Source organism: Letharia columbiana (assembly GCF_014066305.1).
Source record: "Letharia columbiana isolate WasteWater2 chromosome Unknown Sc0000002_s0, whole genome shotgun sequence".
NCBI classification, from domain to species: Eukaryota; Fungi; Ascomycota; class Lecanoromycetes; order Lecanorales; family Parmeliaceae; genus Letharia; species Letharia columbiana.
In genome coordinates, this window is record NW_023501038.1 from 1,305,319 (window position 1) to 1,323,897 (window position 18,579).

Consider the following 18,579-nt stretch of genomic DNA (forward strand, 5'->3'; position numbering starts at 1 on the left):
CTTATACGAATAACTGAGTATAAACTAATTAATCTCGGAGACGAACGATTACGCTAATAGTATCAAATAATTCTTACTTCTAATCGATTGAAATTAAATAGCGAACATATCGACGTATATATAATTAACGATCTTATCTATTACAAGATAGTAGGGGTTAATAAAAAAGATAAGTATTATATAAAAATCCGTAAGGCTATCGCTAAAAACAAAGATAAGTTTTAAGAGATTACTCTCAGTAAATACTCCGTATAAGACGAGATACTTTATTATTAAGACCGTTTATAGATATTCAATAATATATACACCGATATTATTCGAGAGGTATATAATTAACTATTCTACGGATATTTCGAGATAGTATATACTTATAAGCTACTTAAAAGGGAATACTATTAGCGAGATATAAGAATTATTATAGCTACCTACGTTTAGAATTACTATATCTATTAAAGGGCTAAAGCGCCTTACGATCGAGAGTATAATTTACTATAGCCTCTATTAATCTCATAGAAGCGATAGTAAGATATATCGATCGACTTCGTTATAGGCTTATCTATATTCAACGGCTATAACGCTATTTAGATAGCGATCGATCGACTTACTAAAGAACATTACTATATAGCCTATTTTAACATCGATAAAAACACTACCGCTAAGAAGATAATTAACTTACTACTTAAGAAAGTATTTCGCTTATATAACCTATCGGCCTTAATAATATCAAATTGAAAACCTTAATTCATAGCTATTATATAAAAGTCTTTTTTACGAGAGACTAAGTATTATAGTCAAGCTATTAATAGCCTTCCACTCTGAAACCGATAGATAAATCGAACGAGCGAATTAGAATATAAAGCGTTATCTTCGAATATACTATAACTATATATAAGACGACTAAATAAGATAACTATCTATTACCGAGTTCGTCGATAATAATACTATCTTATCGACTATTAATATCTTATCTTTCCTCGCGAATAAGAGATTTTATCCTCGAATAACTTTTAGCTTAAATACTATCGACTATAAAATCACACGTAAATATCTTAATACTACTCGAGCGGAGAATATTACGAATTATATAAAATAAGTTTTTAAGTATATTCGAAGTAATATAGATCGCGCTTAGAAGGCTATAGCTACGTAAATTAATAAGTATCGATAAAAGATTACTTTTTAAATAGGCGATAAGGTCTTTCTAAATAATAAGAATATCACCTTTAATCGCCCTTCCCGTAAATTAGACTATAAGAGACTTAATTTATTCAAGATTATAGGTCTTATTAAAATCTTATATCATCTAAAACTTTCATTAAGTATAAGAATTCACAACGTCTTTCATCTTAATCTCTTAAGTCTCGCGATAAATAACTTATTATTAGAATAGATAAACTCTTCGTCGAAATATATTACTATCAACGATCGGACTAAATAGATTATTGAAAAAATACTTATCTTCAAATTAATCTATAGTCGTCTTAAGTATAAGATTAAGTGAAAAGGTCTCGATAATAATACTATCTGATATAATGCGAATGGCGGTAAATTCGAAAATTACTAGGACCTAATAGACGATTTTTATAAACGATATCTCGAAGAGTCTTACCTATAAAGAATTAACTAATAAGATTCCGGAACTATCTTAAACACCCCGTTTTCAGTCAAATTAAAACCGTCCGATATCTTCGCAATACCCTCATTTTTTCAGGGCCGAGAATCGATCCCCTAGGCTCATATTAATCGGAAATGACATTATATATAGCCTTTCACGCAGGGTCCCCTTACTAACTAATATTCAAGTATCTTTTAAAGCTATAATATATTATCTATAAACCTTACTATCGTCGTTAATAGCCTTAATCGATATCGGCTATATAGTACCCTACGAAGAAACTCACTTAATATTAAATTAGGGTTTTTAGCGCCTATAGCTCAATTCGATTCGAAAGCCCTCGACTAATCACATCGCATCATTTCACCGACATTCCACCCACTCAGATATAGATTCGAAAATTATTATTATTTACCCCTACGTCCATAAATCTTATTTTCGTCATACTACACCGATTTCCTCTTAGCTAAGCTCTCTATATACGCCTAAATCACGACTAACGACATTACTATAATACGACTAAGAAGAGTTATTATCGTTACTAATACCGCCCTTAAAGAAAGATATTATACTAGAAGATTCCAGATACGATTATTTCTTTACTACTTTTATTATTTTTCAGACGTTAAGCGTGCATATATACCCATTTTTCTACCTTTCCACTTATTAATTATAGGATATAATTTAATAAAGAAGGGGGGATAGTATTACGAGCGTACCCTTAATATACCCCTTAACCCTATGACTAGCGGGCCTTAACGAAGATATCCCCTATTATATTATACCTCCTTCCCACCTATATAGTTCGATATCTTAGTTATCTTATTTAATATACCTATATTAATATTACATCTATATCGATTCTAATACTTATAAAGATACTCGCTAATAAGAAAGACGTGCTATTACTATATAAATTTAATCGCGATATTAATAATAATTATAGAAATTAAAGCTATCGAATATAGGAATACGATCTTTAATTTAATATAGATTTTAGAATAAGAAGTCTCTTTTACTAGAGTAATAGTATTTTTATAAGTATATATTTATATTTAAATTAATTTAAGAAGTTTTATTCTATAAATATAAAATATATAAAGTTATTAGATTAAGTATAATAGTTAAATATTATTAATTAAGCGTAATAAGTAAAATAATAATTAGAATATCTTATTCTTAACTTAGAATAGTTTTCCTTTTATTTATTATATATTTTCTTTTTATAAAAACTATATCTAGACTTTAATAATACTATATTATTACTTATAAACTTATATCTTATTATAATTATCTAAAAAGCTATATATCTTTTAATTATAAAGTAATTCTTTTTATATAAAATATATATAATTAAGCCGCTAGATATTAGTTAGTAATTTTCTTTATTTATAATTATTAAAGAATAAGTTATATTATTAAAATCGCTCGCTAATTTTATCTTTATAGCTTCTTAAAGTACGCTTAATATAGAGGATTAAATTCGAAGCGAACTAATCGAATTTAAAGCTATATAAATTAAGATCTTCTTTATTATTTAAACGAATATAATTTAAAAAATAATTAAATTCGTTAACTTCTATAATCCGCGAATTTTCTTTAATATATAGACTTTAAAGTCTAATTAATAATAATATAATTAGCGCGTATAATTAATTTACTATCTAATTTAAATATATATAATTAATATAATTACGCACTTTTCTTATTTATAACTATACTTCTTAAACTTCGTATATAATCTTCTAATCTTCGTCTTCGCGAAGTCTTATCTTTATTTTATTTTAATAATTTAAATAAGTCTAAATTAGTAATTAGTAAATTATTAAGAATTTTCTAAACTTTTATAATTATCGAGTTAATGATTTTAATAGATAATAATATTATATATTAACAAATTATAATTAATATTATAATTAATTATTATATTAAGAGATATAGCGCTATTAGATATATACTTACTTTATAAAAATAATATTATTAATTTAATTTAATTATAGAATATAGAGAAAATAATTTTATTTTCTCTAGATATAAATAATATTATAATAAATAAGCGTATTATAATATAATTATTATAATAATAAAAAGAATTTTTAAGAAAGAAAGTAAATTAGAAAAGAATAATATTAAGTATTTATTATCGAGCTAATTAATATTATATAACTAAAATCTTATTAAAATAAAATATTATTTAAAGATAGATTAAGTTTAAACGTTAATTAGAAAGCTAATTAGAAAAAGAGATCGATTTCTTTTTTATTAATATATATCGTAAAGCTATATATAAGCGCTTCTTTCTATATTTTAAATATACTTTAAATATTTATAATTATATATATACGCCCCCTCTTATATTTTATATATATTTTATATATTTTAATATTCTTTATATACGCGATATATTTACTAAAGATAATCTTATTAATCTAATTAATTTTTATTTAATCTCACATTTATTAATTATAAAAAGAGCTCTTTATTTTAATATTATAACTTTATTAATTCGTTATTCTTAGATATCGAGTTATTTATAATTTATAATTAATTTACTTACTCTCTTCTCTTCTTCTACTCTAAAGATAGAAAAAGATATTATTTCTTTTTCGCCTTCGTCTATAACGAATTAATTATTATTTTTATAAGATTAAAGATATCGATTTAAAAACGATATCGTCTAATTAAAAGCGAAGAATATAATACTTTAATATTTTAACGCTTAAGTAAAAGATATTATAATATTACTCGAATAAAAGAGAGTTATATTAATAAAAAGATATCGATATTTAAGAATAATCTTAGCGCGATAAAAGATTTAATTCTTATATATAAGAGATTTAGATAATAATTAATTTAATTAATTAAATTATTAAAGCGTTTAAGCTAGATTTTAATTCTATATTAATATCTAATAAAATTTATTTAATAGTTTTAAAATATTAATATATATTTTTATTAATATAACTAGCGATTAGAATATTAATTAAAAAAATATAATTTCTAATTTTAATATTTAGAATAATATAGCGACGAATAAGTAGTATTAAAGCGAATTAAGTATATATTATATTAAATAGAAAAGCGTTAATAGCTAAACTAATTAGAGTTTTAAATTAATTAAGTTAAATATTAATTCTATATTAATATTATTATATACTTTTAAATATATAATTATTAATTATAATATTAATTAGAAAGAGTTAATCTCTAATTTAAAATATTAAAAATAATATAATAATATATTATTAAAGCGATATAAGTTTCTATTATAATAAGAAGATAGAATTTATATATTAAATATTAATCTTATTTTATTTCTAATATTTTATTTATTTACGTATCTCTTTTAATTTCTCTTTAAATATCTTAATCTTATAATATTAACTAGACCTTTATCTAGCGTAAGCTCGATTTTCTTAATTAACGATACTTAGTATAAGATATTAATAAGTATATTTCGATATAAAAGATAATAATAAATCTTACTTTCTTTTTAATATTAATAATAAAAAATAATAAATATAATAATAAATAAAGATAGTATAAGCTATATAGAATTAGTTTAAACTTAATAACGATTATTAGTCTATTTATTAAGGCTTAAAAATTAGAAAATTCTAGAAGTAAATATAATTTAATAAATATACGCTTATTAATTTCGAAGAGCTATATATTATTTATTATTATTACGATAAGATTCTAATTTATTTATTTATAGATTATAAAATAAGCGATATAATAATATATATTAAATCTAAAGAATATATTAAGAAATCTAATTTAAGTAGTTTATAATAAATAAACTTAATTAATAATTATAAAAATTAGATATATTTCTAAGCTAGATAATATAAACTATTAATAAATAAAACGATAAATAGAATATCTAGCTTACTATTTACTCTAGAAAAAATAATATTAAGATTCTCTTATAATATTAGAAAGTCGAAAGCTTATACGCGAAGACTTCTCGAAATAATTTTATCGCTAAATTATAAATATCGATATTTTATTTATAATTACTAATAATTCTAAGATATTATAACTCTTATATTATTTTAATCTTAATATATAATTAAAGTTAATATTTATTATAAAGAATTAATTAATAAAAAAAATTATAAAGCTAGAGATAAAATTATTAAAGAATTTACTAATCGATAATACTAAAATCTCTCTAATTTTAAATTATTAATTATTTTATAATTATTAATTATTTATAATAATTCTAATTTTTTTATTAATATTAACTAGTAATAATATAAGATTCTTATAGACTTCGAATATATCGAAGATAAATATACTAATTAGAAACTTATAAATATTATTAATTTAATTCTTATAGAATATAAAATTTAATCTTATATATTTAAATTTATAATTAATAACGCTAGTAATAATAGTATACTCTTCGAAGATTTAATTATTTATCTTTCTATTTCTATAATAAAAAACTCGCTTAATATTAGAGAATTTAAGTTCTTAAATTATTTATAATATATTCTCTATATAGCGTATATTATTTAATTAATCTTAAAAGAATTTCTAGATAATATTAGAGTTATTTTAATAAATAAGAAATTTTAAAAAAATTAAAATAATAAAGAAGATAAAAATTAAGTTTAAATAAATATAATTAGCTTATTAATAACTCTAATAAAGATATAATATTTCTTATTATTATTCTAATTATTATATTATTAATTATATTAAAATTTAAAAAATTATTATATATATTAATATTAGCGGCTAGCGTAAAGAAATCTTTTTTATATTATAAGCTAAATAGCTTTAAGATAAAAACGTTTTAATATTAAATAAATATTAATCTTCTAAAGAAGAGTAATATTATTAAAAACGCTCTTTTAAGCTCTTTTAGAATATTAAAATTTATTAAAATTTAACTTATTAGATATTAATCCGCGCTCTACTTCTTTATATCGATATTATATACTTCTTAAAAAATAGATTAACTATTTACTTAAGATTAAATAATAAAAAATAATTATAAATAAAAATTATAATCTAGACGTTTAAATAATTTTCGATTAATTTCTAATAGATTTAATATTTAATTTAACTTATTAGATTTTTTTATAAATTTATAAAGTTAATAAATAAAGAAAAGAAGATTATAATTTACTACGTCTTTAACGTTTATAATTATCTATTTAATTATATAAATAAAAAGCTTAGAAAATTAAGAAGAAAGAGAGTTTTTTAGAAAAAAGAACTTCTTAAAGCTTTTAAAATAATTTATAAGAAATTAATTATCTACTATAATCGAACTTAATTAGATTTAAACTATTTATATAAATAAGCTACGCTTTTACGTCTAAATTATAATAATATAAAATTAAAGAAATTAAATTAAAAGATTAATATTAGAAAGAAGTTATAGATAAAGATTTACTAGAAAACGCTTAAAAGAATATTTTAAAATTATTAAAATATTAATATAAGTAATTAATTATAAAGAGTTAAGCGAATAAGTTAATTAAATAAAAATATATTTAATTAAATAATAAAATTTAAGATTAAGAATTTAGATAATAAGAATAAGTATAATTAGCTTTAGTAATATAAAAGAAATAATAAGTTTTCTAGTTATTATTCTAATTATAATCTTATCTTTAATCTTTATAAAGCTTCTTTTAATAATCTAGTAAATCTTTTAATTTTAAAGTAATAGAAGAAATTAAAGTTTAAATACGCTATAATTACTTAAATAACTTATAATATTCTTTATTCTCTCGCGAAGACTATTATATATAAGCTATACTTTTTAATAATTAAAAGATATTATAATACTTAAAAGTATTATTTATTAGCGATATTCTATATTTTAATAATAATTCTTTATATAAAATATTAAGAAAACGAGCTTAAATAGATTAAACTTAATTTTAAAAAAGATCTTAGTATATTAAATTAGATTAAAAGAGCTAATAGTACTTTATATAAAAATTTAATTAATAATTATAATAATTATATTAGCGAAGATAATAAGCTTATAAAAAGTACTCTAATAAATCTAATATTTATAAGTTTATTAAGATATATCGCTAATACTTTATAATATATAGAGAAATAATTAATAAATTTATAATTAGAGAGAATTAATAATAATAGATTTAATCTTAACGAAGAGATTTAAAATAATTTAAAAAGCGAATCTATTTATAAATAGTTAATAAGTTTAATTAAATAAAGATAGATTTAAGATATTTAAAAGAATTATAATAGAGTAGAATAGAAGAGTAGTAGAGAGTTTAAGAGAAGAACGAATATAAAGTTTATTAAGCTTATTTAACGCGTTAAGATAAATATATAAATAAAGATAATTATAGAATTTTATTCTTATAATATTTAAAGATTTAAAATTTAAAATATTCTTTTATATTATAATTTTAAAAAGAAGAATAGAGACGCTTATAGTTCTAATTATTATTCTAATTATTACTATTAATAAGAAGATAAATAGCTATATTAAATTACTTTTTATATTCCCTCTCTCTTAATAAAGAAGAATAAATATATTCTATATATCTTAGTCGAATTATTCTATAAATATAGAAATTCTAATCGAGATATCTTATATATATATTATTTTATAATATAATATTATAGATATATTATACCGTAAAATATCCCGCTAAGATTTCGAATTCATATTAGAAAAATGAAATGATATCCGACCCTATTCATATTATACTCGAGTACGATATGATATTACTTAATATGGAATATTTTATAGAATATATTATATCTTTCCGGCCAGTAAACTCGACTAGCATCTCTACTTCTCTACCCTCGTTTCTATCTTCACCTATATTACGAGATTTCGAAGTATTAAAATATCGATATCGACTAATCTCGTCATAGTTAGTTAGATAGCCACTTAGTTCGAGATTATTAAATTCGCCTATATTTAACGATATTAATAGATCTAAATTTAAGAATTAGAAAATAAGAATTATAAATAAACTTAGTCTTAATAAAGACTACTATTCTATCTACGCTTTTTAAATAAACTACGTTATATTACGCCTTAAAGAAAAGACTATCGAGTATACGATATCTAGACGTTAAATAATTATAAAAAATCTTTATCTCTTAATTAACGACCTTCTAGATTAACTAAGTAATCTTTATAAGATTTTATTAGATATTATTTAATAAAGGAATATTTATAATTACTTAATCTTTAGAAGACGTAATAATTAGTTATTTTTCGAGTATTATATAGAGTTTATAAAATATATCGCGTATATATAGAAGTATAACGATAAAGAATATTAGATTAATATTATTTAATTAGATCTTATAATCGACTTAAGAAATAAGATAAATCTTCGTCTTTAGAACGAATATATTATATATAAAAGAAAGTAGATATTATTAGATTTAAAGAAATATCTTATTATATTAGAATATCGTAATCTAATATATATCGAACGACTAGTAGATAAGAAAGTAAAGGTATTTATTAAATAGTATATTAAGGCGAGACTCGAAGATATAAGTAAACCGCGTAATAAATATACTATTATTTCTCGCTTTAATTTAGAGAAATATAGACGATAGATCGAATCTACTAGGCCTATAAACGATAGACTATATAAATATATTAGATTTACGAATAATATAGTTATAAGAATATAGTAGATATAGTTAAAAACGTAGTAGCTCTATAAATATAGTCGAAATTAGTATAGACATCGATAAATCCTCGAATATTATATTTTTAAATGAATTAAAATCATTCGATATCTTTAAAAAGATCTTATTTTTTTCATATTCGTAAATTAATTTCTTAGATTTATATTACTAAATAATTATTTTTATTAAAATTTATTAATAAAAATTTTTATTTTTTTATATATTAAAAAAACTTTAAAACCAAAAAAAATTTATTTAAAAACATAAATTTTTTTTTTAAAAAATTAAATAAATAAAATTTAAATAAATTTTTTAAAAGGGGGGGAAAAAAAAAAAAATATAAAATAAAATAAAAAAAAAAAAAAAATAAAAAAAATTATTAAAAAAAAAAAAAAAAAAAAAAAAAAAAATTTTTTTAAAAAATTTTAAAATTATAAAAAAAAAAAAAAAAAAAAAAAATTTTTAAAAAAAAATTTTTTTTTAAAAAAAATTTTTTTTTTTTTTTTTTAATTTTAAAAAAAAAAAAGGCCATTTAAAATAAAAAAAAAAAAAAAAAAAAAAAAACAAAAACCAATTTTTAATATTATAATTTCTCCCCCCCCCAAAAAAAAATAAAAAAAAAAAAATAAAAAAAAAAAAAAAAAAAAAATTTTTTTTTTATTTTTTTTTAATTTTTTTTTTTTAAAAAAAAAAAAAAAAAAAGGCCAACAACCCCCCTCCCACCCCCAAAAAAACCACTTATTTATTAGGGGGGGGGGGTAGTAGTAAAAAATTTTCCCCCCCCCCTACCCCCACCTCTCCCCGGCCCCTTCGGGGGCTCCCCCTCCCCTCCCCCCCCCCCCCCCCCCCCACCTATTTTTTTCCCCCCCCCTTTACCCCCTCTTCCCCCCCCAAATTAACACAACCCCCATATTATTTTTTTTTTTTTTTTTTTTTTTTTTTTTTTTTTTTTATAACTTTTAATAAGAAATATATTTATTATAGATTATATTTAAGCTAATATTATTAATCTCTAAAAGTTATTTTATTTTTTAGATTATTATAGCTATATAACTTAAGTTATAATAATTTTTAATAAGAATTATAATAAATAATAATGAGATTTACGTTAGATATTAAATTCGACTAATTAATAGCTCTATCCTTAGAACTCTACTAGCGTGATTTACCCGAACATAAAAAAAAAAAAACCCTCTAAAAAAAATAAAATTAATAAAAAAATTTTTTTTAAAATTAAAAAAAAAAAAAAAAAAAAAAAAAAAAAAATAAAAAAAATTTAAAAAAAAAAAAAAAAAAAAAAAAAAAAAAAAAAAAAAAAAAAAAAAAAAAAAAAATTTTTTTTTTAATTTTTTTTTTTTTTTTGGAAAAAACGGAGGGGGGGCCAAAATTTTTAAAAAAAAAAAAAAAAAAAAAAAAAAAAAAAAAAAAAAAAGGAAAGATTTAAAAAAAAAAAAAAAAAAAAAAACGCCGACAGGGCACAAAAAATATTGAACCACAAGGTTTATCTTTCACACTTCTCGATCTGACCAAGAACGCAAAGGAGTCGAAAGACCATAAATCCTCGATCCTGGCTTCTATCCCATTCCGATTCAAGGCCGGTGGCGGTATGGCACCACTGACAGAGCATCATCACCGGAACACCACCAAGATTTCCCACAAACCATTCAAGTCGCGGCATGCCACCAAGAGCCTGATTCGAGATTTGGCCAAAGGGAAAGTTGAGGGCACGGAGGTAAAGCCCAACAGGAAGACACCTCATCAGCAAATCATGTCCAAATTTGACAGGAAGAACCAAGCCCGCCAAATAAGGCAGACAAAGCACCAACAAAATGTCAAGTCCTCGAGTGTCTTTGCTGGACAGAATGGGGCACCAAGGGTCATCGCGGTTGTACCCTTGTGTGAAGATATGAACGCAGTAGCTGCAATACATAAATTAAATCAAGCGGTGGATGCAGAGTCCCTCTGGCCGCTGGAAGGGCATATGAGAGTCCGAGTGGATCGTTTCAAGCAGAATCTGGTATACGTGCCGGTTGAACGAGACCTCATGACTGCTCTTGATGCATGCCGGTTGGCAGACTTTGTAATCTTCCTATTGTCACCTACAGAGGAGCCTGGGGAGGAGGGAGAGCTACTGCTCAAAATGATTGAAGGCCAAGGCGTGTCAAATGTGCTTACGGTGGTGCAGAATCTTGACACCGTCGAACCAGCCAGAAGGCGGCCGCAAGTTGTTACCTCTTTGAAGTCCTACATTACCCATTTCTTCCCAAACCAGGAGAAGGTTCTGTCACTGGATGCGGAAAGCGAGTGCTCTAATGTTATCCGCTCTCTGTGCACTACGACACCAAAAGGAGTCAAATGGCGAGAAGACAGAAGCTGGATGCTGGTGGAGAATGTGCAATGGCCAAGCAACCTCGTTGAAGCTAGTACTGAAGGTGAAGTAGTCGTTACGGGAGTTGTACGTGGAAAGGGACTCAAAGCCAACAGGCTTGTACAAGTAGGCGATTGGGGCCATTTTCAGATCGAGAAGATCACAGATGCAACACTCCCTATATCAAAAAAACGAAAAGCTGACGAAATGGCGATTGACGAGGCAAAGAACGATGAGGTTCTTGAGGCGCCAGACGCAGAACAGGAGGACCTTGCAGAGCTTGCACCTTATGAGGCTACTATGAAAGATGTCGATGCTCTTTCGGCTTCAGAAGCGCCTACTGAGAAACGAGGAGTCCTTCTTGATGATCATCATTACTTCTCAGATGACGAGACACATTTGCCGGATGCACCCAAGCGTTTACCCAAAGGCACTTCGTCTTACCAATCGGCGTGGTTTCTAGGTGACGTGTCTGATTCTGGCTCAGACTTTGAGGATGCAGTAGACGATGAAGGTGATCTGGATATGGAAGCAGCAGCGTTACCTCAGGACGGGCTTGAAGGGTTCGACAAAGCCACACCCAAAGAGCCTACCGAAGCAACACCCTCTGAATACCCCCAATCCGAGATGTTTCTGGATCCGTCACCAGATGACGAAGCTGCTCAATTGGCAGAGTACAGAGCTCAGCGAAAGATCGAAGCCAACGAAGATCTCGAATTCCCAGATGAGATCGAGCTTCATCCTAATGTGCTCGCTCGAGAACGACTTGCACGGTACAGAGGCCTGAAAAGCTTGAGAACGAGCCATTGGGAGACGAGCGAAGACCGAGCACATGAGCCTGAGGAGTGGAACAGATTACTTCAAGTGCCTGACTACAAGAGAGCGAAGAAGCAAGTCGACAATGACTCTCTAGTGGGCGGTGTACAGCCTGGCAGACGGGTTCACGTACATTTGCGCAACGCGCCCCTTGTTCTCCAGCAATCACACAATCCTACACGGCCGTTGGCTCTCTACTCGTTTCTGCAGCACGAGCAGAAACGAACAGTGGTCAACTACAGCGTCACACTGAGCTCTGACCATCCTAGCCCGCTGCGATCGAAAGACCAGTTGATCCTGCAGTGCGGCTCTCGTCGGTTTTTCATCAATCCAATGTACTCTCAATCTGGTAATACCCCCAACAATGTTCACAAGTTCCTGCGCTACCTCCACCCTGGCCAGACCGCCATCGCATCCTTCATCGCACCGATCACCTGGGGTTCTGTTCCTGCGCTTTTCTTCCAACCATCGGTTTCCATACCTGGCACACTTCTTGGCTTGGTAGCAACGGGCACCTCGCTCCCTGCCTCCACTTCGCGTGTCATTGCCAAGCGTGTCATATTGACTGGGCACCCGTACAAGATTCACAAGAAGCTTGTCACTGTTCGGTACATGTTCTTCAACAAAGAAGACGTACAGTGGTTCAAGGCTCTGCAGCTGTGGACGAAGCGAGGGAGGAGTGGCTTCATCAAGGAAAGTCTCGGAACTCATGGGTATTTCAAGGCTACCTTCGATGGTAAGATCAATCCCCAGGACGCAGTAGGTGTAAGTCTGTACAAGAGGGTATGGCCTAGAGAGGCTAGGCCGTGGACTGAGGCGGAGACAAGCAGTGGGTCTCAAGAAGAGGAAATGCCTCCGGTAGGCTAGGGTGGAGGCCGAGCGAGCGAGCGAGGTATTCGGATCCCTATTGGAGAGAGTAGCCTTGAACTGCTAGAGTATTGGCCTTCCTAAGACTTCATATGAGAGAAGTACCCACAATTGATAGGTGTTGATGATAAGAGGCCCTAGGCCCACGTACAAGATCATGCAACCTCCAAAGTGTCAGGTCGGTCTCTTGGTTTTGGAGGTCTTGCCTCGGCTCACATCTTGTACAACACAAGATATGACGCGGGGCCATTCAACTCCTTTACCCGTTTACTCTGTCACGTGATCCTTACTCTTGACTGACAACTAAGCGTTTCTAAAAACACACAAACCTGCAGTGACATCTCTCTCTCTCTCTCCCTCTCTCTCTCCCTCTCTCTCTCTTTCTTTATCCATCACTTTCGATATATGACAGACTTGGCTTCACACTTTACACTCTCCCTTCTTTGTATTAATTGCACTACCGTTGCTCTCTGGAAGTTGTTGTCGTACTTTCCCGTCGTCGCTAGCCTTCAGCTCTCAGAACCTTCACAGCAAATGCAAAACAATAGCCATCATGTGGAAGATAACAAACCTGCCTACCAGCGGCACGCCTGTAGACTACACTTGATCATCCATTCTGGCCACCCCTAATCTTTCTTAGAACTCACAGCGCTCGTCAACCAGCACAACGACCGTACCTTCAACCGCAAAAACTTCCCCCCACAAGCCACCCAGCACACCACCAACGCCATTCCTGCGCTCGAGATCAGAAGTCCGCTTCGCTCTGGACCCCGACTTCCCCGTCGACTCTGAAGGCGAAAAGCCCGTCCAGCCTCTACCACCATCGATCGCACAGCCCAGCCCGTCTCCAAACAACGTCCACTTCTCGCCCAACCCGAAACACTGCTACCGCGCCGTCGACACCCCGCCGCCCCCCAACCCGTCAAACATCCGCTTCGCGGCCGATCCGAACGACTGCTACCGTCTCGCTCCGCGCCAATTCCGGCTCCCCACCCACCCGAACGAGCGCGAGGACGGAGCGTCTATTCCATTGAGGGGACAGTACGTCACCGTCTTGACCGATGACCCCGACGATGTAGATCTGATCAACGACCCACCGCCCGGACTCGACGATGATACAGCGACCGCGATGCGTCGGTTTGCCTGGGCGTACGTGAAGGGGTTGGGAGGGCTGGTGATGGGTGTGATGGATGGGTTGGCGAGGGGGACGGGAGGAGAGGGGGCCCGGGCGACGTATTTGACCTACGGTGCTGTCGCGTACGAGGGGCGCGGAAGGTGAAGGGGAGTAAGTGTTGGTATCTTACTATCTGCTTCGGAAAAGGTGTTGGAGAGTAGGAGGGGGGGTTTTTGAGGGGGGCTTGGGAAGGGGTTGTGGTTTTGATTCTTGTTTTGTTGGATTTGGTTTTTGGGGGGAGGATTTGGGCGATGCTTGCGGAGGAAGATGTGCAATTCTTTTGTGCAATCTTGACATCGAGTGACGAGTTCTAGGCCACACCATCGGTTGCTACGCAAATCATAGATATCTTGACCCAGACGCTGTCGAAGAAACGAGAAAGCAAACCGTGGGGTCTAAAGTCGATCATCTCAGGAACAGCGCGATGGAAATAGTTAGGAAAGAGACGACCTCGCCAAATCTGGCAATCATTAGACACGCTTGCATTAGCTACTATCTGCTTATTGATCTGCGAGCTATCGTAATACTTGTAAGCACCAGCCGGGTAATAGACACTATTCTAACCATGAACTTCCCCTGGAAGTACTCTGTCCTCACGTGACAGCGATAGTTCACGACTCTGCTCTCTGGAAGAAATCTCAAAGTTCATCTGCCCCTGTAGGATATCAGAAGTACTTTCCACGGCTACATCTGTGATGGCAGAACCTAAGTGGGTCTCCGCTGCCGCGTTGTTCGCGGCCATTCTTCGCGTGTGCTCGGAGCCGATTTTGGGAATCACACGATAGTGGTTGGCCTTGTGGGCGTAGTTCATCCCGCACTTCCTACACGTATGGCGATTTTCACCATGCTGTGTCCGGTCAGCGAGCACTCCGTGATGGTTTTGGGACACGCTTACCATCCTGAAAGGCTTGTCATGTCCCGGGCCACTGTCTGTTTGAGAAGCTGCAGGTATTATCTGCTCGAGGGATTGCTGAATCTGGTTGGCGTCACGACAGACTTCCTTTCCGATCCCTATAGTCTTTGTTTGGGTTGGCAACGGTTCCGTAGAGTGACCGCCCTGCTTTGTGACCGTGGGAGTGAGAGAGGTTTCACCGTAAGGCGTAGTTTTAGAAATTGCCATTTTTGCTTTATTTGCGATCGTACTTGCCTTCGGCGGGCCACCACGTCGACCGTCCGTACCCAGTACTCGTCGTATTGCCCACAATCTTCGCGCCCGTGCACTCTGTTCGGCGTGAGTTTGCGATTTATTTTTGCGGCGTCCGCGTTCGGCCCCGTCCGCAGAAGGGCCGGGATCGGCATATTCGAGTGCAGGCGCATTGCCGATTCTGTCGACATGAGGTAGAGCTGTAGGAGTTTGGCGTGGCGTTAGGTTGGGGGAAGAGACCCGGGGAGCGGGTAGAATTGCGAACGGGCCGTCAGCCCTTGGCTGAGTATGTCCTGGATTTGAGTGGCTGTTTAACTTTCTTTTCTTGCTCTTATAGGACCTGGGTGTGGTCAACTCGCAGTTTGGGTGGTGTTCACGGTGGTAGATGAGGCCTGCTTGACTTTCATACTTTCTGCCACAACTTTCACACTTGCGAGACCTTTTGGCGGACACTTGTCCACGGATAGCTGTAGTGGCTTGCCCTTTGGAGTCCAGACAATTTTGATACAGAAGCAGCCGTGGATGTTGTGGGTGAGGCAAATTGGTTGCATTTGAGGCCTCGTCGTGTCTTCCGACCCCATGCCTTAACGGACTCGACGTCTCAGTTTTCCTCGCGCTCACAGCACGGGTTGTTCGCCGTGGCAGATCAGTGAAGGTGTCATCATTTTCTGCGTCCTTCGGATCAGCTCTTTTAGCATACATACTCAATCTTTCATGCTGTGCCCGGATCGATTCTGCCGAATGATGGGCCGATCCGATACGTGACATAGCTTCAGCGACCAGATTCCACTTCTCCGATTCAAAATTGCTTTCCATTTCAGCAACTATATCAGCCTTCTCACGTTGGAAAGTTTCCTCAATTTCAGCTTCGGTTGCAAGCAAAAGCTGGTCGTGATTTGGTGAGCTTAGATTAGGTTGAGTGATCGAACCGTTGTCACTCACATCATCCGGTTCAAGTCGAGGGTAAGTGATCGAGCGACCACTATCACGAACCTCGTCTGGTTTAAGTCCGGAGCTGGCAATGTTTGCCACGATGCGGGTATACCGACATGACAGTGTCCTTGTACTCTGCGCTTTGCCTGTTTTCTTTTCCCAGGCCTCTTCAATTTCGAGCCACGTGCGGCCCTTCTCCTTCATCTTCACAAGCATGATATCCGCAGCATTTGCTTCATCCAAAGAGTGAGGTATGGGGTCAACAGGGTTTCGTGCACTGAATTGATTGGTGGGAGCTGCACCTTGATGAAGTTTCTTCAAACTCAACTTCTGCTGACTACTTTTGGCTTTGATGGTGGAAACCCCGTCGGACTTATCTTCAGAACGGCTGTTGAGAGCAAGCTCGATCTTTTGCGTCATGCTTCTGGTCTCGAGCACTGGAACTTCTTCGTTGTTATCTCCAGAAGGACCGTCAGGATTCCGGGGAAACACTGCCTCTTCAAGTACAGCTCCTCTCCTTTCTCTTCTGTCCTCGATCGTTGAGGCTTCGTCTACAGTCTGGTTCCCAGATGAAGTGTCATGAGTTTGAATTGTTTCGTCAATAAGAACTCTTCGTTGGCTTCCGTCCCCACCAACGAGTGAAAGTCCATAATGTTGCTTCCTCAACGAGTTGCCTCGATACGAGTCGAGGTTCTTCACCTCTCCAGTCTCATCATGTCCGCCATCAAATGAGACACTTGAGTCTGCAGTATCATCATTGGTGGACTCCTCGTCTTCCTCGCTTGTGAAATGGAATTCTGACTCGCTGACGTCCCAAATGTCGGGTTCAGTCAGTCCCGAAGAAAGGCTTCCCCGGTCATCGTCTTCATTGTTGCCTGTCGTGAATGGGTTGTTACTTTTATTTAGGTACTCGAGGAAATACTTCTTGTCGAACCATCCGACCTTCTCGAATGCGCCGCATAATTTGCCAGCCTTATTGCTGTTTATCTTGCAAGCTTTCTGGGAGTCTGACTTTTTGAACTCTCTGCCTGCCTGTAAAACTTCGAAACGAGCTTGGAAGATCCGACGTTTGGTGCATAAATATTTTGCACAGCTCAAGTTCAGACACGTTGCAAGTTTGAGTTCCGCCTCGTGAAGCATATGTCGGTCTGGGTCGTTGGAGAGGTCAGCGAAGGTTTTATGGCGCCACTCGACTCGGAGGCTGTGCGGATTGCCTCTGGGTAGAGTTGATATCGGAGGAGCATAGTCTGGAATGGAGTCGTAAGCCACATCGTCAAGCCTTTTCCCAGAGTGACGGCGAGGTTCCTTTGCTCGTCCAGAGGCTTTCTGCCAGCGTGTTGGCGGAGAATTGTCGACCACTGACAAAGGGCGCAGCAAGCCATGAGTCCCTCCGTAGTTGTTTATTAGCGCACCACTAGCCGTATGAATTCCCGATTCGTCTTTTGATAGGGCAAATATGTCTCCAGACGACATATTGAGCCGTACTCCAGCGGCCCGTGGTGTCCTGGACGGTCCCATTGTGGAAGTACCCTCTTTCTCATGGAGTTCGAGCACTTGGTCATCCGTATCATCGCTACTCGAGCTGCTCGCGTGTCCTGTTGGTATTTCACAAAGCTCATGGTGAATGTCTTTCATATGGCTTCCTCTGTAGTCGAAACGATGTGACGAGCCCGGCTCTAGCTTAATGGGCAGGAACGATTGTGAAGCAGCCTGAGGTGGTTTGACCTTCTCCATACTGCTTGCTTTCCTCTTGGTCCCCTTGTTTAGGGATAGGGTCGATATCGGAGGGCCGAATGAGGACAGACTTCTAGAGAGTACATCACTTGCGAGGGGAGAACCGTCGAGAGCTTGTCCAGGCATGATTTTTGATCTTGGTGTCGGTGTTGACATGATGGAGGGTCATGAGCAGCCGCCTAGTCTTCACGGTAGACCTCCCCCAGCTCCAGGCATTGGTATATGAGTTGGAAATGCTTCATTCTTTGAATGATATCACATTTCCA

General features: G+C 33.1%; 3 protein-coding genes across 3 annotated transcripts; 2 read left to right on the forward strand and 1 right to left on the reverse strand.

Moving 5' to 3' along the window:
* Positions 1-10,883: 10,883 nt before the first annotated feature.
* HO173_001369 (uncharacterized protein) lies at positions 10,884-13,328 on the forward strand (the record flags this gene model as incomplete). Its single annotated transcript, XM_037303309.1, has 1 exon — positions 10,884-13,328. One exon carries the CDS (start codon positions 10,884-10,886, stop codon positions 13,326-13,328), a length of 2,445 nt encoding a protein of 814 aa, XP_037169956.1.
* Positions 13,329-13,881: 553 nt separating this feature from the next.
* HO173_001370 (uncharacterized protein) lies at positions 13,882-14,607 on the forward strand (the record flags this gene model as incomplete). Its single annotated transcript, XM_037303310.1, has 2 exons — positions 13,882-13,920; positions 13,969-14,607. The coding sequence occupies 2 exons, from the start codon at positions 13,882-13,884 to the stop codon at positions 14,605-14,607; spliced, it is 678 nt and encodes a 225-aa protein (XP_037169957.1).
* Positions 14,608-15,061: 454 nt separating this feature from the next.
* On the reverse strand, positions 15,062-18,469 carry HO173_001371 (uncharacterized protein; the record flags this gene model as incomplete). The annotated part of the gene is made up of 2 exons (XM_037303311.1): positions 15,062-15,349; positions 15,398-18,469. 2 exons carry the CDS (start codon positions 18,467-18,469, stop codon positions 15,062-15,064), a joined length of 3,360 nt encoding a protein of 1,119 aa, XP_037169958.1.
* Positions 18,470-18,579: the final 110 nt, after the last annotated feature.